The following is a 24,931-nucleotide window of genomic DNA, read 5'->3' as shown; positions in this document are numbered from 1 at the left end:
GATGATTGCTTAGGTGACTTTCTGCACCTCCAACAACAATACAGGCTAGGATTCATCAAGGACAAATGTGGACACTTTGGTAATGAGATCCCAAACTGAGTTTCCTGCTCAATAACTAATTCTATCAAAGTAAGCCCTCATTAATCTTCCATCATTAAAATGCAGACTCCTATTGCAGGAAAGATTGTGATTTCTGGCTCCTTTCCATTTGCTGTGGGTCACAGAACTCTGAATACTGAGTACTGCTGAAGCTTGAATAGTTAGGAATATTGTGCACTGATGTGATGCTTAGATTATATATATCATGGTAGTTATGCGATTTACATATAAATAGGGTGAGTAATGTGTATTTGGCAAAATTGGGGCCAGAGTGATTTTTATCATTTCTGTCTTGGTATATGTTCTGCTTCTGAAAACATACCAGGCCTTTGAAATGAGAACAGGAAAGTAAGCTCCTTCATTCTTAAGGAAACTATTTTTCTGAAATGCTATAAAGAGCATTCAACCTGCAAATTATGAAAAGTTGTCCGGTGGCCAGTAAGAGAAATGATAAGGGCTGTATCTCAGTACTATATGTGCCTCTTGAACCTACTGTCTGCTAAAGATAAAGCTAACAAATTCAGTGATAAGCAAGTATGCTGGCAAAACCATTGTCATTTAACTACAGTCTTAATCGATGCTTATACTACTACTGATTTTCTCCCCCCCTAAAAGTTTATCACTGTCATTTTTAAAATTTATATTGAGCTGAGTTTGTACTAACCAAAAATGTGAAAGGATTTCTCAGAAATATTTATGTATTTATTTGTTTGTTTTGTTTGTTCATTTGTTCCTTCATTCATTCCTGGCCTTCATGTTGTTATTGTTACATAAAGAAATTTTAGGTTTTAATCTAAAGAGGAGATTAGTGACAGTGAGCTTTTTAGATTTTTATCAAGTGTGGTTACAGGGTAAATTAGGAAGTTGCACCCTGTTTAGAGTCTCCCATAACAAGAGTCCCCACTAACCTGTTCTAATCCATCTGTGGAGTGCCAGGATGTGTCCTTTGTCTAGCTATTGCTGTTTTCCCTGACTTTAGTCCTAACCCCATTCTACTGACCTTGGGTTCTTTAAAGCCCTTGAATACAAAAGGCTTACTGAGCTCTCTTTCTTACAATAGAGCTTAATTACCTTTCAGAAAGGACTCATATCTCAGAAGCCAAAGACTTATTAATTCCATAGGCAATGACAAAGTAATATTTTGGTATCTTCTTGCTAAGAACACATACATACAAGTTACGTGTCCAGCAAGTTTCCCCCTTTAGTAAATCCTCACTCTGTCTTCAATCTAATGTATCCTTTTACTGGTTGAGAGACAAGTAAAAGGAAGTATATGCTTAGTGAAATAAGTCAGACAAAGACAAATACTATATGATACCACTTATATGTGGAATCTAAAAAATAATATAAATGAATCTATATACAGAACAGAAATAGACTCACAGACATAGAAAACAAACCTGAATCACTGTCCTGTACATCTAAAACTAACACAATGTTGTAAATCATCTATACTTTATTTTTTTTTTTAAAGAAAAAAGAAGGATATATGGTATGATGCAGCAGTTCTCAAACTTTTTGATCAGTCTTAGGACCCATTCACGTTTTTAAAAATTATCAAGTATCCCAAAGAGTTTTTATGTGGGTTTATATCTCTTAGTATTTACTGAGACATTTAAAAAATTATGTATTTATTTATTTAAAAATGACAATAATAAAACCATTGCATGTTAACAAAATAACATTTTTCTGAAAAATAATTATTTTCCAAAACTAACAAAAAATAATGGAGGAGTGGTATTGTTTTATATTTTTGCAATTTCTACTTAATAGAGGAAAGTTAGATTCTCATACCTGCTTCTAAATTCAATCCGGTTGTAATACCTTGTTTTAGTTGAAGTACGTGAAGAAAATCTGATGGCCCTACACGGGCATGTAATGGCAAAGGACCTTTTCAGACAGTGGTAGTTTCTTAAAGCTTAATTGCAATGTACAGTCTAAAACTATATCAATGAACTTTTCAGATCCTTTTATATTCAAGTCCATCAATCTGTCTTGCGCTTTGAATGGCTCTTTTACCCATACATGATTTTGTAAGGTTGTGCATTGGTCATTTAGAAAATACTGGTGCACTGAATTATGCAGATCTTTCGACTATGAGACATTTTATTATACAATATCAAAAAAATCACATTAGTTAATACCACCACTGATCTCATCCAAAAAGTCATTAAGTATTGAGAAGCTGGCAAGCTAACAGTGGCAAATACAAGTTTTCCAAAATTCTAATCTTCACCTGACAGCTAGAGTTGTTTCTTGAAGTGAAAGGTTCACTGCATTTTGGAGAAATATCTGCCAGATATCCAAGCCTGAAAAAAATTATTGTTCTTATGTCATTCTTACAAGTAAAAAATGGCATGTCTTGAAAAAAACACCTACATTCACTCATAGCTGAAATGATTGCCCAAGTGCTTTTTTCTCAAGACAATCTTTTTTTTTTTTTTACACTAAGCAACAGATTTTTTTTAAACATCTTTATTGGAGTATAATTGCTTTACAACGGTGTGTTAGTTTCTGCTGTATAACAGTGAATCAGCTATACATATACATATATCCCCATATCCCCTCCCTCTTGCATCTCCCTCGCACCCTCCCTATCCCACCCCTCTAGGTGGTCACAAAGCACCAAGCTGATCTCCCTGTGCTATGCGGCTGCTTCCCACTAGCTATCTGTGTTACATTTGATAGTATATATAAGTCCACTCTCTTACTTCGTCCCAGCTTACCCTTCCCCCTCCTGTGTCCTCAAGTCCATTCTCTACGTCTGCATCTTTGTTCCTGTCCTGCCCCTAGGTTCTTCATAACCATTTTTTTTCTTTTTAGAATCCATATGTGTGTGTTAGCATACAGTATTTCTTTTTCTGACTTACTTCACTCTTTATGTCAGAATCTACGTCCATCCACCTCACTACAAATAACTAAATTTTGTTTCCTTTTATGGCTGAGTAATATTCCATTGTATATATGTGCCACATCTTCTTTATCCATTCATCTGTTGATGCACACTTAGGTTGCTTCCATGTCCTGGCTATTGTAAATAGAGCTGCAATGAACATTGTGTTACATGACTCTTTTTGAATTATGGTTTTCTCAGGGTATATGCCCAGTAGTGGGATTGCTGGGTCGTATGGTAGTTCTATTTGTAGTTTTTTAAGGAACCTCCATACTGTTCTCCATAGTGTCTGTATCAATTTACATTGCCACCAACAGTGCAAGAATGTTCCCTTTTCTCCACACCCTCTCCAGCATTTATTGTTTGGAGATTTTTTGATGATGGCCATTCTCACTGGTGTGAGATGATATCTCAATGTAGTTTTGATTTCCATTTCTCTAAACATTGATGATGTTGAGCAGTCTTTCATGTGTTTGTTGGCAATCTGTATATCTTCTTTGGAGAAATGTCTGTTTAGGTCTTCTGCCCATTTTTGGACTGGGTTTTTAGTTTTTTTGATATTGAGCTGCATGAGCTGCTTGTAAATTTTGGAGATTAATCCTTTGTCAGTTGCTTCATTTGCAAATATTTTCTCACATTCTGAGGGTTGTCTTTTGGTCTATTTATTGTTTCCTTTGCTGTGCAAAAGCTTTGAAGTTTCATTAGGTCCCATTTGTTTATTTTTGTTTTTATTTCCATTTCTCTAGGAGGTGGGTCAAAAAGGATCTTGCTGTGATTTATGTCATAGAGTGTTCTGCCTATGTTATCCTCTAAGAGTTTGATAGTGTCTGGCCTTACATTTAGGTCTTTAACCCACTTTGAGTTTATTTTTGGGTATGGTGTTAGGGAGTGTTCTAATTTCATACTTTTACATGTACCTGTCCAGATTTCCCAGCACCACTTATTGAAGAGGCTGTTTTTCTCCACTGTATATTCTTGCCTCCTTTATCAAAGATAAGGTGATCATATGTGCGTGGGTTTATCTCTGGGCTTTCTATCCTGTTCCATTGATCTATATTTCTGGTTTTTTTTTTAGTTTTTTTTTTTAGGCTCTGGATGCGCAGGCTCAGCAGCCATGGCTTACGGGCCCAGCCGCTCCGCGGCATGTGGGATCTTCCCAGACCAGGGCATGAACCCGTGTCCCCAGCATTGGCAGGCGGACTCTCAACCACTGAGCCACCAGGGAAGCCCCTATATTTCTGTTTTTGTGCCAGTACCATACTGTCTTGATTACTGTAGCTTTGTAGTATAGTCTGAAGTCAGGGAGCCTGATTCCTCCAGCTCCATTTTTCATTCTCAAGATTGCTTTGGGGGCTTCCCTGGTGGCGCAGTGGTTGGGAGTTGGCCTGCCGATGCAGGGGACGCGGGTTCGTGCCCCGGTCCGGGAGGATCCCACATGACGCGGAGCGGCTGGGCCCGTGAGCCATGGCCGCTGGGCCTGCACGTCCGGAGCCTGTGCTCCGCAATGGGAGAGGCCGCGACAGTGAGAGGCCGCGTACCACAAAAAAAAAAAAAAAAAAAAAAGATTGCTTTGGCTATTTGGGGTCTTTTGTGTTTCCATACAAATTGTGCAATTTTTTGTTCTAGTTCTGTGAAAAATGCCAGTGGTAGTTTGATACGGATTGCATTGAACCTGTAGATTGCTTTGGGTAGTAGAGTCATTTTCACAATGTTGATTCTTCCAATCCAAGAACATAGTATATCTCTCTATCTGTTTGTATCATCTTTAATTTCTTTCATCAGTGTCTTATAATTTTCTGCATACAGGTCTCTTCTCTCCTTAGGTAGATTTATTCCTAGATATTTTATTCTTTTTGTAGCAGTGGTAAATGGGAGTGTTTTCTTAATTTCACTTTCAGTGTTTTCATCATTAGTGTACAGGAATGCCAGAGATTTCTGTGCATTAATTTTGTATCTTTCTACTTTACCAAATTCATTGATTAGCTCTAGTAGTTTTCTGGTAGCATCTTTATGAGTCTCTATGTATAGTATCATGTCACCTGCAAACAGTGACAGCTTTACTTCTTCTTTTCCGATTTGGATTCCTTTTATTTCTTTTTCTTCTCTGATTGCTGTGGCTAAAACTTCCAAAACTATGTTGAATAAGAGTGGTGAGAGTGGGCAACCTTGTCTTGTTCCTGATCTTAGTGGAAATGGTTTCAGTTTTCACCATTGAGAATGATGTTGGCTGTGGGTTTGTCATTTATAGCCTTTATTATGTTGAGGAAAGTTCCCTCTATGTCTACTTTCTGCAGGGTTTTTATCATAAATGGGTGTTGAATTTTGTCGAAAGATTTCTCTGCATTGATTGTGATGATCATATGGTTTTTCTCCTTCAATTTGTTAATATGGTGTATCACGTTGATTGATTTGCGTATATTGAAGAATCCTTGCATTCCTGGAATAAACCCCACTTGATCATGGTGTATGATCCTTTTAATGTGCTGTTGAATTCTGTTTGCTTGTATTTTGTTGAGGATTTTTGCATCTATGTTCAACAGTGATATTGGCCTGTAGTTTTCTTTCTTTGTGACATCTTTGTTTGGTTTTGGTATCAGGGTGATGGTGGCCTTATAGAATGTGTTTAGGAGTGTTCCTCCCTCTGCTATATTTTGGAAGAGTTTGCAAAGAATAGGTGTTAGCTCTTCTCTATATGTTTGATAGAATTCGCTTGTGAAGCCATCTGGTCCTGGGCTTTTGTTTGTTGGAAGATTTTTAATCACAGTTTCAATTCGGTGCTTGTGATTGGTCTGTTTATATTTTGTTTCTTCCTGGTTCAGTCTCAGAAGGTTATACATTTCTAAGAATTTGTCCATTTCTTCTAGGTTGTTCATTTTATTGGCATATAGTTGCTTGTAGTAATCTCTCATGATCCTTTGTATTTCTGCAGTGTCAGTTGTTACTTCTCCTTTTTCATTTCTAATTCTATTGATTTGAGTCTTCCCCCTTTTTCTCTTGATGAATCTGGCTAATGGTTTATCACTTTTGTTTATCTTCTCAAGGAACCAGCTTTTAGTTTTATTGATCTTTGCTATTTTTTCCTTCATTTCCTTTTCATTTATTACTGATCTGATCTTTATGATTTCTTTCCTTCTGCTAACTTTGGGGTTTTTTTGTTCTTCTTTCTCTAATTGCTTTAGGTGCAGGGTTAGGTTGTTGATTTGAGATGTTTCTTGTTTCTTAAGGTAGGATTTTATTGCTATAGAATTCCCTCTTCAAGCTGCTTTTGCTGCATCCCATAGGTTTTGGGTCATCGTGTTTTCATTGTCATTTGTTTCTAGGTATTTTTTGATTCCCTCTTTGATTTCTTCAGTGATGTCTTAGTTATTAAGTAGAGTATTGTTTAGCCTCCATGTGTTTGTATTTTTTACAGATTTTTTTCCTGTAATTGATATCTAGTCTCATAGCATTGTGGTCAGAAAAGATGCTTGATACGATTTCAGTTTTCTTAAAATTACCAAGGCTTGATTTGTGACCCAAGATATGATATATCCTGGAGAATGTTCCATGAGCACTGGAGAAGAAAGTGTATTCTGTTGCTTTTGGTTGGAATGTCCTACAAATATCAATTAAGTCTATCTTGTTTAATGTATCATTTAAAGCTTGTGTTTCCTTATTTATTTTAATTTTGAATGATCTGCTCACTGGCGAAAGTGGGGTGTTAAAGTCCCCTTCTATGATTGTGTTACTGTCGATTTCCCCTATTATGGCTGTTAGTATTTGCCTTACGTATTGAGGTGCTCCTATGTTGGGTGCATAAATATTTACAATTGTTATATCTTCTTCTTGGATTGATCCCTTGATCATTATGTAGTGTCCTTCCTTGTCTCTTGTGATAGTCTTTGTTTTACAGTCTACTTTGTCTGATGTGAGAATTGCTACTCCAGGTTTCTTTTGATTTCCATTTGCATGGAATATCTTTTTCCATCCCCTCACTTTCAGTCTCTATGTGTCCCTAGGTCTGAAGTGGGTGTGTTGTAGACAGCACATGTACTGGTCTTGTTTTCATATCCATTCAGCCAGTCTGTGTCTTTTGGTGGGAGCAGTTAATCCCTTTACATTTAAGGTAATTATCGATATGTATGTTCCTATTACCATTTTCTTAATTGTTTTGGGTTTGTTACTGTAGGTCTTTTCCTTGTCTTGTGTATCCTGCCTAGAGAAGTTCCTTTAGCATTTGTTGTAAAGCTGGTTTGGTGGTGCTGAATTCTTTTAGCCTTTGCTTGTCTGTAAAAGTTTTAATTTCTCTGTCAAATCTGAATGAGATCCTTGCTGAGTAGAGTAGTCTTGGTTGTAGGTTTTTCTCCTTCATCTCTTTAAATATGTCCTGCCACTCCCTTCTGGCTTGCAGAGTTTCTGCTGAAAGATAAGCTGTTAAGCTTATGGGGATTCCCTTGTGTGTTATTTGTTGTTTTTCCCTTGCTGCTTTTAATATTTTTTCTTTGTGTTTAATTTTTGAGTTTGATTAATATGTGTCTTTGCGTGTTTCTCCTTGGATTTATCCTGTATGGGACTCTCTGCTCTTCCTGGACTTCATTAACTATTTCCTTTCCCATATTAGGGAAGTTTTCAACTACAATCTTTTCAAATATTTTCTCAGTCCCTTTCTTTTTCTGTTCTTCTGCGACCCCTATAATTCGAACGTTGGTGCGTTTAATGTTGTCCCAGAGGTTTCTGAGACTGTCCTCAATTGTTTTCATTCTTTTTACTTTATTCTGCTCTGCAGTAGTCATTTCCACTATTTTATCTTCCAGGTCACTTATCTGCTCCTCTGCCTCAGTTATTCTGCTATTGATCCCTTCTAGAGAATTTTTAATTTCATTTATTGTGTTGTTCATCACTGTTTGTTTACTCTTTAATTCTTCTAGGTCCTTGTTAAATGTTTCTTGTATTTTTTCCATTCTGTTTCCAAGATTTTGCATCATCTTTACTATCATTATTCTGAATTATTTTTCAGGTAAACTGCCTGTTTCCTCTTCATTTGTTAGGTCTGGTGTTTTTTGCCTTGCTCCTTCGTCTGCTGTGTGTTTCTCTGTCTTCTCATTTTGATTAACTTAGTGTGTTTGTGGTCTCCTTTTCTCAGGCTGCAGGTTTGTAGTTCCCGTTGTTTTTGGTGTCTGTCCCCAGTGGCTAAGGTTGGTTCAGTGTGTTGTGTAGGCTTCCTGGTGGAGGGGAGTAGTGCCTGTGTTCTGGTGGATGAGGCTGGATCTTGTCTTTCTGGTAGGCAGGTCCACGTCTGGTGGTATGTTTTGGGGGGTCTGTGGCCTTATTATGTTTTGTTTTGGTTTTTTTTTGCGGTATGCGGGCCTCTCACTGTCGTGGCCTCTCCCATTGCGGAGCACAGGCTCCGGACGCGCAGGCCCAGCGGCCATGGCTCATGGGCCCAGCCGCTCTGCGGCATGTGGGATCCTCCCAGACTGGGGCACGAACCCGTTTCCCCTGCATCGGCAGGTGGACTCTCAACCACTGCGCCACCAGGGAAGCCCTGTGGCCTTATTATGATTTTAGGCAGCCTCTCTGCTAATGGATGGGGTTTTGTTCCTGTCTTTCTAGTTGTTTGGCCTAGGGTGTCCTGCACTGTAGCTTGCTCGTCGTTGAGTGGAGCTGGATGTTGGGCTTGAGATGGAGATCTCTGGGAGATTTTTGCTGTTTGGTAGTACGTGGAGCTGGGAGGTCTCTTGTGGACCAGTGTCCTGAACTTGGCTCTCCTACCTCAGAGGCACAGCTCTGATGCCTGGCTGGAGCACCAAGAGCCTGTCATCTACACAGTTCAGAATAAAAGGGAGGGAAAAAAAAGAAAGAAAGAAAAAAAAAGATAAAATAAAATAAAGTTATTAAAATAAAAAATTATTATTAAAAAAATATTTTAAGTAATAAAGAAAAAGGACACAGAACCCTAGGACAAATGGTAAAAGCAAAGCTATACAGACAAAATCACACACAGAAGCATACACATACACACTCACAAAAATAGAAAAAGGGAAAAATATATATATATCATCGCTCCCAAAGTCCACCTCCTCAATTTGGGATGATTCATTGTCTATTCAGGTATTCCACAGATGCAGGCTACATCAAGTTGATTGTGGAGATTTAATCCGCTGCTCCTGAGGCTGCTGGGGGAGATTTCCCTTTCTCTTCTTTGTTCTCTCAGCTCCCGGGGTTCAGTTTTGGATTTGGCCCTGCCTCTACATGCAGGTCGCCTGAGGGCATCTGTTTCCACCCAGACAGGATGGGGTTAGAGGAGCAGCTGATTTGGGGGCTCTGGTTCACTCAGGCCGGGGGGATGGAGGGGTATGGAGTGCGGGGCGAACCTGTGGCGGCAGAGGCTGGCGTGACGTTGCACCAGCCTGAGGCGCGCCGTGCGTTCTTCCGGAAGTTGTCCCTGGATCCCGGGACCCTGGCAGTGACGGGCTGCACAGCCTCCCGGGAGGAGAGGTGTGGATAGCGACCTGTGCTTGCACACAGGCTCCTTGGTGGCGGCAGCAGCAGCCTTAGCATCTCATGCCCATCTCTGGGTCCGCGCTGATAGTCGGAGCTCGCGCCCGCCTCTGGAACTCCTTTAAGCGGCACTCTGAATCCCCTCTCCTTGTGCACCAGGAAACAAAGAGGCACGAAAAAGTCTGTTGCCTCTTCGGCAGCTCCAGACTTTTTCCCGGACTCCCTCCCAGCTAGACGTGACGCGCTAGCCTCCTTCAGGCTGTGTTCACGCAGCCAACCCCAGTCCTCTCCCTGGGATCCGACCTTCGAAGCCCGAGCCTCAGCTCCCAGCCCCGCCCGCCCTGGCAGCTGAGCAGACAAGCCTCTCGGGCTGGTGAGTGCTGGTCGGCACCGATCCTCTGTGTGGGAATCTCTCCGCTTTGCCCTCCGCACCCCTGTGGCTGCGCTCTCCTCCATGGCCCCGAAGCTCCCCCTCTGCCACCCGCAGTCTCTGCCCGAGAAGGGGCTTCCTGGTGTGTGGAAACCTTTCCTTCTTCACAGCTCCCTCCCACTGGGGCAGGTCCCGTCCCTATTGTTTTCTCTGTTTTTTCTTTTTTCTTTTGCCCTACCCAGGTACCTGGGGAGTTTCTTGCCTTTTGGGAGGTCTGAGGTCTTCTGCCAGCATTCAGTAGGTGTTCTGTAGGAGTTGTTCCACATGTAGATACATTTCTGATGTATTTGTGGGGAGGAAGGTGATCTCCACGTCTTACTCTTCCACCATCTTGTAGCTCCCTCTCAAGACAACCTTTTACTTCAGTACACAGTGCAAGTACTTTATGCATACTTCCCATTTTGTCTCATGGAACATTTTAAAAGATATTTAACAAAATTAATAATTTTTACTCCTTCACAAGAATATGACTTCTATACTTTAGTGCCACTACGTTGATTTGTGATGAGGTGCCAGCAGTTTTATTCACCAGTGGTTTTTGCACCATTAGCTCAAATGTTAACATAGTAAAAAAAGAGCAAAAACATCTCAGTATTGTTATAAAAATAGCTTTGAAGTTTGGTGCCCCTGAAGGGTCTTGAAGATCCCTAGAAGTCTGTGACCACAATTTGGGTGAGCACTCAGACACTGGTGTCAAATGGGGCAGGGTTCTCATCCGGACTCTTCAATTTACTAGCTAAACACTTAACTTAGTTTTTCTTATCCATGGTCCTCTTAATGTTGATTATAATAAATCTTACCTCTTAGGATTATTGTCATGATTGAATGAGATAATACATAGTTAGTATTAAGGGGTTAACCATTATCGGTGTTCTTGTTTTACTTATTAGAATCTGTTCATGTTGCACTGTTTCTTTGTTTATGTTAATATGATTTACATTTAAAAAAGCATTATATTACAAGCTATAATGGATATATTATTTTGCTGCATTAGTTAACAAACACTTTGCTGGAGGAAATTTGATACTAACAACAATAAAGACTTTCTTGTTTGTCAGATTTGGTGAGATTGCCACTTCATTTTAAATTTTCACCTTTTTTATTGCTTGATTTTTAAGGTACTTTTCCGTCTCCCAGAAGGTGGTACATAGTCTTATAGATTCAATACAGTCATTAATGTGCCAGGCACTGTGTTCTATACTACTTTGTTTTATCTATAAGAATGCAGTATTTATTGGCTGCTTTATTAAGATAAAGATTAGAAACAGATAATCTTTTGTTTCAGGGTTACTGGTTCACAAAAATATCAGAATATAACTTTTTTCTATTTAAAATATTCTAAAGAGTTGCTCTGTAAATCACTGTTATCATATAGATTTATAATTCTCACCTCCTGACTTTTGTCCCCTTGTTGCTGGTTATGAAAGCAGGTTTTGTACTTGCAAATGTTTCCCCAAGATTCTAAGAAGATAGGAGACCAGGAGTACTGTTAAATAAGGAGAGCTATTTATTACCACTGTTGCCTGTATTATGTAGTTTTTTTATTTATGTGAAACCGTTTCCCATTCCACCGAATTTATCCTGGTTTAACGTAAGCCGTCATCTTTGTTCATTGTTGAAAAAGCTAACAGTCTTTTGAAAATCAGTAACACAGTGGAACAATACAAATGTTTTATGGGACATATTCTTGATTTTCAAGAATTTTCCTTCATATCAAGTCATGTTATTTTAAATGTGATTAAGAAGGCAATAGTGAGGCAGATATAGACAAAATAAAGGATCTTGTAGAATTTGAAAAGTTGAGGGAAAAGATTTTATGTAAGAATTTTTGAAATTTTGTGAACTCAGAGTAGTTGACATGGGATTGAGGAATATTGATTCTGAGAGCCAGCAGGACTAGAAATACTTTAGCCTTCTTCGTCTGTGCCTTGCATTAATTGAGTCTACCTCTAGCTGTGAAACATCATGTACAGTTCCCAGTGCTCAGGATTCTCTTCTCTTTACCTTCCACTCCTATCTCCTGGTTCCAAAACGTGTGCAGCTTCTGTTAGATGGCTTCATGAGGTTAACTCAGAATTTTGGGTTGTTGAAATACTTTCCTCTTGTAGAAACTTCTGGGCTGTTATTAAGAATTATAATTGTACTTCCTATGCTGATATGTGATATATGCCACATCTTCTGCCAGGTGTTTTAGAGCCATTAACTAATCTTCACAATAATCCCAAAGTTTCAAAGAGATATGTAGCTACCAGATGACAAAACGAGAGTTTCAAAGTTTCAAGAAAATATATGATAGTCTACTGCTTTGAAAACCTGCTGTTTTTCAAGCATCCTTTACTTGAATGGCTAGATGTACATTTTTCTAAGGCAGAGAATCATTGCAAGGCATCCATCTAATGGTCAACATGCATTTTACAGGGGTGGCTTACAGTAACTTAAATATAAAAATGCTTTTGACTTGAGATAAACAGAAAATATGTTCTTAAAAAAATAGATTAAGAAAGTCAATTAGAAGGGACTCCCTTTTGTATTAATTTTTATTATTACTATGTATATTAGAGAGAGAGAACACATGTTTGTAAATAAATCCATTTGACAAAAGATTCACCTAGTTTATATTATAAGAAATATTTCCTTTTTTAATCTTTTTCATTTTTATACATTTGTAAGTTTTTGAACCTTAATTTTCTGCTCTTGAAAATCAAGTTAATGAGCCCCTGCCTTTTTTTTTCCTATTGATGTTTCTAACTTTGACATTACCAGACCATATAGAAAGACTTCATGAAATGGTTAATAACACTATACTTTCTTGATTATTGCTAGGGGGCAGTATTTACTCAGCTGACTCTTTCAGCAGACTAGCACTAGGCTAATTCAAGAACATATAATTTCATGATCTGGAGAAAACAGAATGTATGAATGTATGATTTCTTTTCACTGGGTTTGTTTCCAACTTTAAATCGGGAAGTAGCTAATAATATCTCTAACTTAATAAGACTAATTTTATATATTTTTCATATTTGTAAGAAAACATTTCATTATTTGTTATTTTTTAAATTAAAATCTAAACTACCCTAGTATTCAAAATTATCTTATTTTGCTGTCTTCTTTGTATCAGACTGTATTATGAAGATATAGTAATATGCTAAGAAATTATTTAAGATGAAAATATCAGTTAAAATTTTAATAGGGAGAAATAATAGAAGGAATAAATAACAGGCATTACAGTCTCACAGAGTATATTACATATTTATTTACTTGACTTTAGTTGGTAAGCAGTGACTGGTGCTGGTGAGAACCTAGGAGTTGTTATATTTTAAAGAAATTTATTCAACTTGAATTATACTTTTCAAATATTTATTAGAATATGCTTGATTTTGCTTATTTCTAATAACTGTTTTCATAATTGTTGTCAAAGTATAGGTATATAGTTCAACATTTCAAGTTTAATGTTTTTTCCATACTTGCCACATTTAATATGAAGGATACACACACACACACACACACACACACACACCCCAAGGAAGATTAACTGATTTTCTCTTTATTTCATATGTATTGAAAACTTCTAAATAAATTGTGTAATCTTGTGACTATTTAATCTTTTAATCTGTCCCTTTCAAATATCTTTATTATATATTTCATTCTTTCAACAAATATTTGAGTGCCTATTATGTACCAGACATTTTCCTAGGCCCTGGTTACATAAGTGGAAAAAAAAAAAAAGACAGAAATCTCTGCCCTCATTCAACTTATATTTTAGTGGGGGGCAGACAATAAAGATAAATATACTTTGTGATATGTTAGGTAGTGATAAGTACTGAAGAAAAAACAAAAAACAGCTAAATCAGGGACATGGAGGTTAAGTGCTCAGGTGAAGGAGGGATTGAATATTTCAGTAAGGTAAAGCCTCACAGAAAAGGTGACTTCTGAATAAATGCCTTCATGAATTGAGGGAAAGAGCAGTCCAAACAGAAGCAACAGCAAGAGCAGCAAGAGCTACAGCCCTGAGGTGTAAGCATTCCAGGGATGTCAAAGGAGCAGCCAGGAGACAAGAGATCAGTGTGACGGGAGCACAGTGAACAAGGAGATGAAGGTCAAAGAGGTAATTGAAGGGCCAGATTACACAAAGTCTTATAGATCAGGGGTCCCCAACCCCCTGGCCGCGGACCTGTCCTGGTCCCGGCCTGTTGGGAACCGGGCCGCACAGCAGGAGGTGAGCGGCGGGCAGGCAAGCAAGCAAGCGAAGCTGCATTCTGCCACTCCCCATCACGGCTCACATTACCGCCTGAACCATTCCTCCCCTCCCGCCGCCATCCGTGGAAAAATTGTCTTCCATGAAACTGGTCCCTGGTGCCAAGAGGGTTGGGGACCGCTGTTATAGATCATAGTTAGGACTTTAGCTTTTATTGTCGGTAGTGGAAAGCCTCTGAAAGCTACATGTTCTTATCTAAACATTTTAGCTTTTATTGTCGATAGTGGAAAGCCACTGAAAGCTACATGTTCTTATCTAAACATTTTAACAGGATCATTCTGCCTGCTATGGTAAGAAAAATCCAAGGAGGGGCAAGGATGGAATCTAGAAGACTAGTCATGGGCTGTTGTAATAATCTAGGCAAGAGATGATGGTGGCTTGAATCAGGAAATTAGCAGTAGAAGTGGTGAGAAGTTTTCGTATTCTGGATATATTTTGAAGGTAGAACTGGCAGGTCTGCTGGTGACAAATGTACAATGTGGAAGAAAGAGGAGATAAGAATGATTCCACAGTTTTCTTTACCTGAGCAACTGGAAGAATAGGATCAGTCTTAACGAAGATTTGGAAGACTATACTTGGAGGCACAGATTTTGGAAGCAGTGTCAGGAGCTTCGTTTGGAACATGATATGCATATCTATCAGATATACAAGTGGAAATGTCAAGTAGGCATTTGTACATACCAGTTTGGATTTCAGGAGAGAGGTCTGGGATAGAGCTGTAGATATAAGTCCTCACATCATTTGGAGAAAATAGAAGAGAAAAAAATTCTAAGCACTGAATATAGGGCATGCCAATACTTAAGTCAGGGAGATAAATAGGAACCAACAAAAGAGATGGAGAAGGAGCAGTCAGAAAACTAGATGAATGTGGTTTCTTGGAAGCCAAGTTAAGGTTGGGGGCAGGCGGTTAGAGGAAGTGAGAATAGTAAATTATGTCAAAGCCTGCTGATTGGTAAAGACTGAGAATGAGAATTGACCATTAGATTTAGAAACATGGAGACCTTTGATGACCAAGAGAAGAGCAGTTCTGGTGGTGAGGTGAAGGCTAGAACCTAATTGGAGTGGATTGAGAGAATATTTAATGAATAGCTACTGCTCTTAATGAACTGTAAGAGCCTTAGAAGCTAGAACTATGCTTTCTTCACTGCTTATCCTATCAGGCATAGAGTGAATTCTCCCTTACTCTACCTTCTGTTCTATTCAGACCTCCAACAAATTCCATGAGGCCCACTCACATTAGGGAGGGCAGTCTGCCTTACGAAGTCTACTGATTTTCATGTTGATCTCATCCAGAAACACCCTTAAAGACACATCCGGAATAATTTTTAACTAAGTGTCTGGGCACCTGTGTCAGTAAAGTTTACACATAAAATTAACCATCACAAGAACCATTGACTTCTGTCGTGATTATTGCTATGGCTGCCTTTAAACCTACCAATTTGTTATTTTTATTCTATTTGTCCTATCAGTTCTTTGTATTCTTTTTCCTTTTTATCTGCCTTCTTCAGATTTGCTGGATATATTTTTTGTGATTCTATTTTATCTCCTTTGTTGAGACACTAGCTATAACTCTTTGTTGTTTTCTTATTGGTTTCTTTAAGATTTACACAGTGGTCCTCAACCAGGGGCAGTTTTGCCTCCCACAGGATTTTTTGGCATAGTCTGAGACATTTTTGACAAAACTGAGCAAGTGCTACTGGCATCTAGTACAGAGGCTGGGTTGCTACAAAAATCTTAAAATGCAAACTACACCTCCCTCTTGAAAGAGTTGTCCAACGCAAAATGTGAATAGTTTTGAGGTTAAGAAATTCTGGTTTATACTAGAATTCTTTAACTTATTATAAACTGCTTTTAAGTAGTATTATACCACTTCACATTTAGTATAAATACTTTACAACATATACCTCCATTTTACCCTCCTGGCATTTGTATTATTGTTGTCCTACCTTTTATTTCTACATATATTATAAGCTCCACATAAATTATTAGTTTTGCTTTAGAGAGTCACTTTTTTTTTTTTTTTTTTTGGCTGTGCCACGCAGCTTGTGGGGTCTTCGTTCCCCAGCCAGGGATTGAACCCAGGCCCTTGGCAGTGAAAGCGTGACATCCTAATCACTGGACTGCCAGGGAACTCCCGAGAGTCACTTATTTTTAAAGATTTTTTTAAATAAAAGTTTTTTATATTTAACTACATTTTTATAATCCTGAATCTCTTCATTCTTCTGTATAGGTCCAGATTTCCATGTGGTATCATTTTCCTTCTGCCTGAAGGACTGACTTCAGCATTTCTTATAGTGCAGGATTGCTGCTGATGAATTCTTTCAGTTTCTGTTTGTGTGAGTGTCTTTATTTTACCTTTCTCTTTGAAAGGTATTTTTGCTGGACATACAATTCTAAGTTGATAGTTTTTTTTATTATTATTACTTGAAAAATGTTGTTCCACTGTCATTTTTTGTGCCCTGTTTTTGACAAGAAAACATTCCTTTCACTGATGCTTTTACATAGTGTGTCTTTTTTCTCTGGCTATGGTGTAAGATTTTTTGAGAAATCTGATTATGATGTACCTTGGTATAGCTTTCTTCATGTTTCACATGCTTCAGGTTCTTGAGATTATTTACTCTATCAGATTATAGTTTTCATTACTTTTGGAAAATGTTCAGCTATTATTTCTTCAAATATTTTTTCTGACCCCTCTCATCTTCTCTCTGTCTTTTGCAGTCTCCAATAACATATATATTCAGCTGGTTGAAGTTGCTCACTGATGCATAGGACATGTTTTGTTTTTCTTTATTCCCCCTCTCTGTTTCATTTTGGGTAGTTTCTATTGCTGTATTTTCAGGCTTACTTATCTTTTCTTCTGCAGTGTCTGATCTGCTCTTAATCCTATTCAGTGTATTTTTTGACTCAAACATTGTATTTTTCATCTTTAGAGAGGCTTTTTTGGTTCTTTTTTAGATCTACTATGTCTCTACTTAACGTGTTCAATCATTTGTTAGATTTTTGAACATATGTATACAGATATAAAAAGCATTTTGACATCCTTGCCTGCTATTACAAACATTTATGTTAGTTCTTTGTCCATTTTGATTGAATGATTTTTCTCCTCATTATGATCATTTTTTTTCTGCTACTTTGCACTACTGATTTTTTTACTGAATTTCAGTCATTGTGAATTTTACCTTGTTGGTTATTGGATATTTATATGTTCTTGTAAATATTCTTGAGCTTTTTTTTGAGATGCAGCTAGGTAACTTTGAAACAGTTTGATCTTTTCAAGGCTTACCTTTAAGGTTTGTTAAGTGAGACCAGGGCAGCATAATTTGGGAGCATAATTTTGCCCCATTACTAAGGCAATATCCTTTTGAGTACTCTATCTTATGCCTTGTTTATTTCAGGGTTTTAAAAAAAATTCTGGCTAGTGGTAAGATGAACCATGCCTGGCTTTGTGTGAGCCTGGCATGTTTTCCCCCTGATCCTTTCAGGTGGTTCCTCCCCACTTTGCGTTTTTCCTCATACACATGCTCTCTTCAATATGTGGGTAAAGGGATTGTTAGTTTTGTTGCTGAAGTAACTCAGGTAAGATTCCCAATGACAAACAATTGGCTTTGATCAGAAGCGTAGAGCATAATATAACTTATATCCTTAAAAGAAAGAAAAGTTAAATAATAATGATGGAACTTATATATACAGACTGTATGTTTAAATTTAAATTAGGCTGAAAGATTCAGAGTTTATTATATTTTATTGTTTTCTACAACCAATACTCTATAGTGAAGTCACATACCTCTGTACTCCTCAGTTTCCCCATTTGTAATGGCTGTGTCAGTGTATATAAGTGATGATCTTGTAAGGAGCAATGGGTTTATTTCACATACAGTAGTTAGATTTTAATGTAGTCTATAACTGCCTTATGGTTCTTGACTGGCATTTAATAGCATAGATACTCAATTGTGTATAATGCAAAGAAATATTCAACTCTACTTGTAAATGCACAATTGATAGGTGCTGAAAAACTATTTATTTAAATGCTATAGGTAGTACAAAAATCTTTGTCTAATAGGAGCATGCACTGACATAAAACATAAAAGTAGAGCTTTTTCAGATTTTTCTATAAATTATTATTGGTTTTTGATACTTTGATACTTGTTATTAACAAAGGAGATTTTACTCTACTTTTAGAAATTAAGAATGATTTCTCACTTTCAAAATCTCACAAAATTAATTGGGGTGTGTGTGTGTGTGTTTCATTTCTAGAGAGTAAACTTAGGAAAATAAATTTGTCACTCATCTAAAGAACCAAACTATTTCATTCCTGGATCTCATTACTTTTAGTCTCTTATGAAGCTGCCTGTTAATTTAGAAAGTGATAATCGAAGGCATAAGCTTCATAAAAATTTTTTAATGAGACATTTTGGGCATTTTTCAAATATCATCTCATCATGTCTCAAAAAATACTCAGTAAGGGTAACTCAACATTGATGAGGACTCTTCAAATCTTAGGAATATTTTATTCCTAAGAACAAAGTTCTCCTTTGAAAAGTAGACCTTTGAAATTAGCATGCTAGTATTGTTTTTGGATTAGGCATTGTCTTGAGTGTAGTCTTTGATGAAATGAAAATACTCTGTGGAATAAGCCTTGCCCAAAGGATCATCTGCAGCATTTGTAATAGATATCATTATTTAATAGAATATTTGTGATAATAATTATAATTATCTAGATTCTCTTTTATTTTTTAAAATTTTTATTGAAGTATAATTGATTTACAATGTTGTGTTAGTTTCTAGCAAAGTGATTCAGTTATACATATATATATATATATATATATATATATATATATATTCTTTTTTAGATTCTTTTCCATTATAGGTTATTACAAGATATTGAGTATAGTTCCCTGTGCTATACAGTAGGTCCTTGTTGGTTATCTATTTTATATACAGTAGTGTGTATATGTTAATCCGAAACTCTTAATTTATCCCCCATCCTTTCCCCTTTGGTAACTGTAAGTTTGTTTTCTATGTCTGTGAGTCTGTTTCTGTTTTATAAATAAGTTCTTTTGTATCAGTTTTTTAGATTCCACATCTAAGCAATATCATATGATATTTGTTGTTCTCTGTCTGCCTTACTTCACTTAGAATGATCATCTCTAGGCCCATCCATGTTGCTGTAAATGGCGTTATTTCTTTCTTTTTTATGGCTGAGTAATATTCCATTGTATGTATATACCACATCTTCTTCATCCATTCATCTGTCAGTGTACACTTAGGTTGCTTCCATGTCTTGGCTATTGTAAATAGTGCTGCAATGAACATTTGGGTGCATGTATCTTTTTGAATTAGAGTTTTCTTCAGATATATGCCCAGGAGTGAGATTGATGGATCATATGGTAACTCTGTTTTTAGTTTTTTAAGGAACCTTCATACTGTTCTCCATAGTGGCTGTACCAATTTACATTCCCATCAACAGTGTAGGAGGGTTCCTTTTTCTCCACACCCCCTCCAGCATTTATTATTTGTAGACTTTTTGATGATGGCTATTCTGACCAGTGTGAGGTGATACCTCATTGTAGTTTTGATTTGTGTTTCTCTAATAATTAGTGATGTTGAACACCGTTTTATGTGCCTCTTGGCCATCTGTATGTCTTCTTTGGCGAAACGTCTATTTAGATCTTCTGCCCAGTTTTTGATTTTTTTTTTTTATATAGAGCTGTGTGAGCTGTTTATATATTTTGGAAATTAATCGCTTGTCAGTCGCATCATTTTCAAATATTTTCTCCCATTCCATAGTTTGTCTTTTCATTTTGTTTATGGTTTCCTTTGCTGTGCAAAAGCTTTTCTGTTTAATTATGTCCCATTTGTTTATTTTTTTTTATTTCCATTACTCTAGGAGGTGGATCCAAAAAAATATTGCTGTGATTTATGTCAAAGAGTGTTCTGCCTATGTTTTCCTCTGGGAGTTTTATAGTATCCAACCTTACATTTAGGTCTTTAATCCATTTTGAGTTTATTTCTGCATGTGGTATTAAAGAATGTTTTTAATCAGTGGAGTAGACCAAAACATAGAGCTTTTTTTACCATTCAGTTTACTGGAAGTCATTCTAATTATCTCTTTTATTTCCTCTTTATCCATCCCCTGCATCCCTATCTTTTTCCACTCATAGCTCTATGCCATCCCTTGGTTTCTCACCATGTTTACTCGTAAGTATCATTTTCCCTTTTCTTTCAATATTGTATTAGCAAAAGAACAGCTCCATTCTTCCCCAGTATATTATAGTTACAATAATACTAAACAGATTTAATTACATGAGTATCCTTATGTAATTCTAAGGTAATATATAGTTGGGTAGAAATTTTTTTCAATTGTTCTGACTACTAAATATCAAAAAGGTTGTTCTATAAGATGAAAATCTATCTGACATATCATGATATTCATAAAATCTCTGCCTTCTATTGAAAAATAAATTAATATTAACTATAGTATTTATATAAAGTTTTGGAAGGCAACTGTTACAACCAAATCAGACTCAATTTTTAGAGATTGTCTAATAACTAATACTTTTGTTATTTCCTATCCTAGAATTCCTCTAGAAATAAACAGTTTATGTGAATATGTAATACTTTAATCAGTTACAGATATTAATACAGTGGATATTCTGCTTAAATATGTACATATGATTAATGGAATAGAATATTTGAAATAGATCTGTATGCACTGGCCTGGAATGTTCAGAGTATTGATAAATGAAAAAAATAAAGTTTCCGAAAATAAAAAATCGCTAATCAGATTTTTTTATGGGAATTTCAAAAAGCAGTTTTTAGAGTGCATAACAGAAATATAATGATACTGAATCTATAACAATACTGAAATTCTTCTAAGTATATAAACTTGTGAGAATAATATGACCTGAAAATTCTAGGAAGAAACAGAAGGAATGTAACAGCTATACCAAGATTGATAATGGTGGCTAGAAAATGTCATCTATTTGGTCAATCTGATTATCAGTTTTTTAAGGTGCCTTAGGAAGCAGTAAATCTACAAAGCCAAATACGCATTTTATAAAAAACAGTTTTCCAGTATTTGTTCTGTAATAGTTTTGACCATAAGGGAATTACCATGTCTAGTAAAGTAGCTTGTCGTTGTTTTAATTTTTTGTTTTAATCTCAGTTAATTTATTTATATTTGTCATTTTACAGATGTATTTCCACTGCACAAAATTTTCCACCTCTGGGATACCTTACTGCTTGGGAATTCCTCCTTCCCATTCTGTATCGGAGTAGCAATTCTTCAGCAGCTGCGTGACCGGCTTTTGTCTAATGGCTTTAATGAGTGCATTCTTCTCTTCTCTGATTTACCAGGTATAGATATATATAAATGGAATTACTAAGTGAAATTTAATTATAGGATAATGAGACATTCTTATAACAATTTGCAAAAATAATCATACAAGCCTTCAGAATCTCTTCTGCTTGAGCCTCATCATCCATCTCTGAATTATCTCCCTTGTATAGTACCTGTTCTGCTGGCCCAGCATTGTAGATATAAAACTGGGTCATAATAGTTCACTATCATTTACTTTCTTGTCAGTGATGCCATCAAAAAGGTAAAGGGCAGGGCGGTGGGGGCGGGCGGGGTGACACATTTGCCTTGCTTAGGATAGGCCTATTTATCTCCAACTGATAGAGAGTAAATAAAGGCCACTTGGGAAGGGGTTTGAGAATCTAAGTTTATACAGAGATGTAATTCACATGGAACTTTGCTCTCTCCTATCCATAGCTGCTTGCTAACAGTTTGACAGTTTGAGGAAAGGAGAAACCCTGTCCTCTTGGGAGAGCAAGTCACACTCCAGGGAAATTCCATTTATACAATGCAGGATAGTAAGTCAAGCTGTATATTGTATTCATAAGTGAGGAGCTTGTAAATTTAGGAGTTGAATGCTTAGGTGTAGAAATATTGACTGTAACTATGGTTTAAGCTTTGATGCTGTCGCTTAAAAGATGAAAGTAATATGGTTACATAGGATATAACAATCTGTGGAAGAAAAAACTAAACTACATTTTTGTGGAAACCAAAATGTTTTTCAAGTAGAAAAATTCTGCTTTCTTCAAATAGCATTTCATTGGCTCCAATCCTTCTATGTGTTTATTGCTGTTCTCCATATTTTCAGGCAGCCACAAGTGATTGCTGAAAATAAACACACTTAAAATTATCCAAGAGATAAATTTGTCTAAAAATCAAAGAATAAAAGAAAGGTACCTTAACGCTATATATTTAATAAGTACTCTCAAAAGAAATAAGAAACCTGCTGCCTAGAAATAGAGACACAGATGTAGAGAACAAACATATGGACACCAAAGGGGGAAAGTGGCAGTGGGGGGTGGTGGTGGTGGTGGGATGAATTGGGAGATTGGGATTGACATGTATACACTAATATGTATAAAATAGGTAACTAATAAGAACCTGCTGTATAAAAACTAAAAAAAATAAAATTCAAAAAAAAGAAGCCAACTCTGAGGACTTACACTACAATAAACCTTCAAAGGGATACAAGCTTTCAGTTATAAGATGAATAAGTTCTGAGGATCTAAAAGACAACATGGTGACAATAGTTAATAATACTGTATTGTATGCTTGAAATTTGATAAGATAGTAAATCTTAAGCATTCTCACCACAAAACAAAAATAGTAACTATGTGAGGTGATAGCTGTGTTAGTTAATGTGATTGTGATAATAATTCCACAAAGTATATGCATATCAAATCATCCTGTTGTACATTTTAAATATGTACAATTCTTTATGTCAATTATACCTCAATAACACTAGAGGAAAAACTAAAAAAAAAGAAAAGAAAAGAAGCCTGCTGCCTACCCCAATTTTTATTTTTAGTGGATGATCTGTACCTGGTAGTTATCATCTTTCTGTTGTTGAAAATCTTCATCCTTTTTGGGAAAATAATAGCAAAAATTATTGGATTTATTTTAAAACTTCTACTTCCCCTTTCCCCCCAAATTAAAAGTATTCACCATCAGCTTTCTAACTTAACAAACTTTAATTAAAGTTAATTATTTCTTGTATCAACAAATAGTAGTTTAGTTCTTATGGCTTTTTTTCTGGGAGATTCTTTATGAAAATCAAGTTCTCTCTCTTTTTTTCCTATTGATGTTGAACAGTTACAAAAAAGCTGGTTTTGCAAACTATAAATACTGTCTGTACCATGCAGATATTTTCCTGTTGTTTCTAAATTGCCAAAGTAAGCAGAGGATGATTGATTAGAATTCAAAGAATTTTTCTGGTCAGGTCTAAAAAATATATGTTAGGAATGACGATTGTGCATTTTCAAGTAAAGTAAATTTAATACCTTTCCAATTTTGTGCATAAATATTCCAGTTATACACTGGTGAAGGAATCTGTTTTCATATTGTATAGGCAGATTAGTGGTAATTCTGCTTGTACATTAGAATAAAGTCATTATTTCTGAAATCAGAAAGTAAGAGTATGTGTTTGTTAGAACTGACTCATTGAAAAGGTAAACACTACTTACTTTTGAAAGTAGGGTGCCTTCTATTGATGTGAATTGCATTGATCCCCAATGCCATTATTCTGGCTCATCATTTACTTGGTCACTATGTGATTCCAGTTGGGGAAGAAAAAAGTTTATAAGAAAAATGTGACTTAAAAAAAAGAAGGGTGGAGGGGTTAAATGTAAACTTTGCCTTTAAGTACACCTGTGTTTCCTTTTATTTTTAATCACAGTGCACTTATTTGGGTTGTCTTTCCTAATTAGATCTAATAGATGTCTTTTTTCACCATGTTGAGCCCACTAACTGTACTTGATGCTTGAAGGAACTGGGAAGTGGTCATGGGAAGTCCTAAAAAGTGAATCCAGATTAATATACACACAAACACACTGAATGCGCCTTTTCTAAGCAAAATATTATGTGACATAAGCTTGGAACATGTTTGAAAGAAAGAGAAAACCATTTTTTAAGTCTACAAAATGAGAAGAGATAGGCTAACTCTATATTTCACCTTAATTCTTGAGATAGACTTTGTAGATAAAGATAGGTTAGGATTAAACATTAATTTGAATTTATTAAATATATTGTGCTTTACTGAAATCCCCACTTAACTGAGTTTAAAAGCATAAGTAATCAATCAGAACAAATTTAACTAAATTCTTTGCTGAAGCAGCTTAGCAAATTCACTGTTCAGAACATCTGTTGACAGTAATATGATGGAATCACCATCCAGTTGGTAACCTTGTAAACAAAATAACCTCGCATTTTTTTTAAGTTGTCCCTTTCTAGTTCTTTCTTTCTACAAAGAGGGGCCCAATAGCCTAGTGGTTAAGAGCATGGAATGTGGAGCCAGATAACCTGGGTTTTAGGTTCTAGCTCTACCCCTTACAGTTGTGTGACCTTAGGGACATGACTTAACCTCTTTGTATCTGTTTCCTTAACCCTGCTTATATGAAAATGATAATTGTACCTACCTAATAGGATTGTTGTGCTAAGTAAATCAGTACAACTAAACAACTTAGAGCAGTGCCTGGCAAAGAGCAAGTGCTATGTAAGTGATTAGTATTATTAATGTTATTACCGTCATCATCATTATTATGATTTTCCTCACTTTTTCCTTTCTATCGTGACTGCTTTCCTATTGGTAGAATAAATGAAGCAATCACCCCATTTGGCTTTTTCTATGTATTATTGAGGTAGATATCAATCATATAGATTTCCTTATTAGCAGAAGCAATGGAGAATTACCTAAGAAGT

The 24,931-nt window shown here is 36.4% G+C and overlaps 1 protein-coding gene across 4 annotated transcripts in view; it reads left to right on the top strand.

Moving 5' to 3' along the window:
• Positions 1–24,931, top strand: part of TBCK (TBC1 domain containing kinase) — a 237,684-nt gene that overhangs the window by 96,391 nt on the left and 116,362 nt on the right. For all 4 annotated transcript variants that reach the window (XM_081226529.1, XM_081226526.1, XM_081226527.1 and 1 more), the window contains exons 21-22: positions 20,319–20,355; positions 21,352–21,513. In XM_081226529.1, coding sequence (XP_081082655.1) covers positions 20,319–20,355; positions 21,352–21,513 — 199 coding nt within the window. The remainder of the gene's footprint in view (positions 1–20,318; positions 20,356–21,351; positions 21,514–24,931) is intronic.

The sequence above is a fragment of the Mesoplodon bidens genome (assembly GCF_964165515.1).
Source record: "Mesoplodon bidens genome assembly, chromosome: 1".
NCBI lineage: Eukaryota > Metazoa > Chordata > Mammalia > Artiodactyla > Ziphiidae > Mesoplodon > Mesoplodon bidens.
Note: the sequence above shows the minus strand (reverse complement) of the source record. Positions and strands in the feature narration are given on the sequence as shown.